The 516-nt window shown below is 41.7% G+C and overlaps 1 protein-coding gene across 1 annotated transcript in view; it reads right to left on the reverse strand.

The window, feature by feature from the left end:
• Positions 1 to 516, reverse strand: part of PTPRZ1 (protein tyrosine phosphatase, receptor-type, Z polypeptide 1) — a 242,740-nt gene that overhangs the window by 90,760 nt on the left and 151,464 nt on the right. Inside the window, exon 11 of the mRNA XM_012652731.1 lies at positions 117 to 516. This exon is cut by the window's right edge and continues 3 nt beyond it. Within this exon, the coding sequence (XP_012508185.1) occupies positions 117 to 516 (400 nt within the window). The remainder of the gene's footprint in view (positions 1 to 116) is intronic.

Consider the following 516-nt stretch of genomic DNA (forward strand, 5'->3'; position numbering starts at 1 on the left):
AAATTTTAAAAAGATGTGCCATTTTACAAATTTCTATCTTCCCATAATTTTTCTGTTTTACTTTTAGAGCAAGAAAACCACCACACCTTGATTTATCTTTTTGATCCATAACTAACCTGCCTCTGAAACGTTGAACACTTCTGAGTGCCTGCTAGTAACAGATGGTGTCGGGGACCTTGAGGATCCAGGAGTTATTTCTGAGTCACCTGCTTCCAGGACCCCATTAGCATCTCTTTCATTAGTGTCTGGAAAACTGAAATCTGTGGAAGTCTCGTTATCATTAAGGCTATCTGAGGTACCTTGCCCTGATCCACTTTCTTCATCACTTGTCAGAACTGCCCATGCTTTAGCTTCAGGGGTGAAAGGAAGCACAGCACTACCAGTCTGAATGTCATTTTCCTCTTTTCCATCATTGTGCTTTTGGGGTAGCCCATCTGTTGGTGGCGATTTATTAGGACTTCTGTCCATACCAGTTTGACTGTCTGAGGTTACACCTGTGTCTCTATTTTCTTCTTC

Source organism: Propithecus coquereli, unplaced genomic scaffold (assembly GCF_000956105.1).
Source record: "Propithecus coquereli isolate 6110/MARCELLA unplaced genomic scaffold, Pcoq_1.0 Scaffold4, whole genome shotgun sequence".
NCBI lineage: Eukaryota > Metazoa > Chordata > Mammalia > Primates > Indriidae > Propithecus > Propithecus coquereli.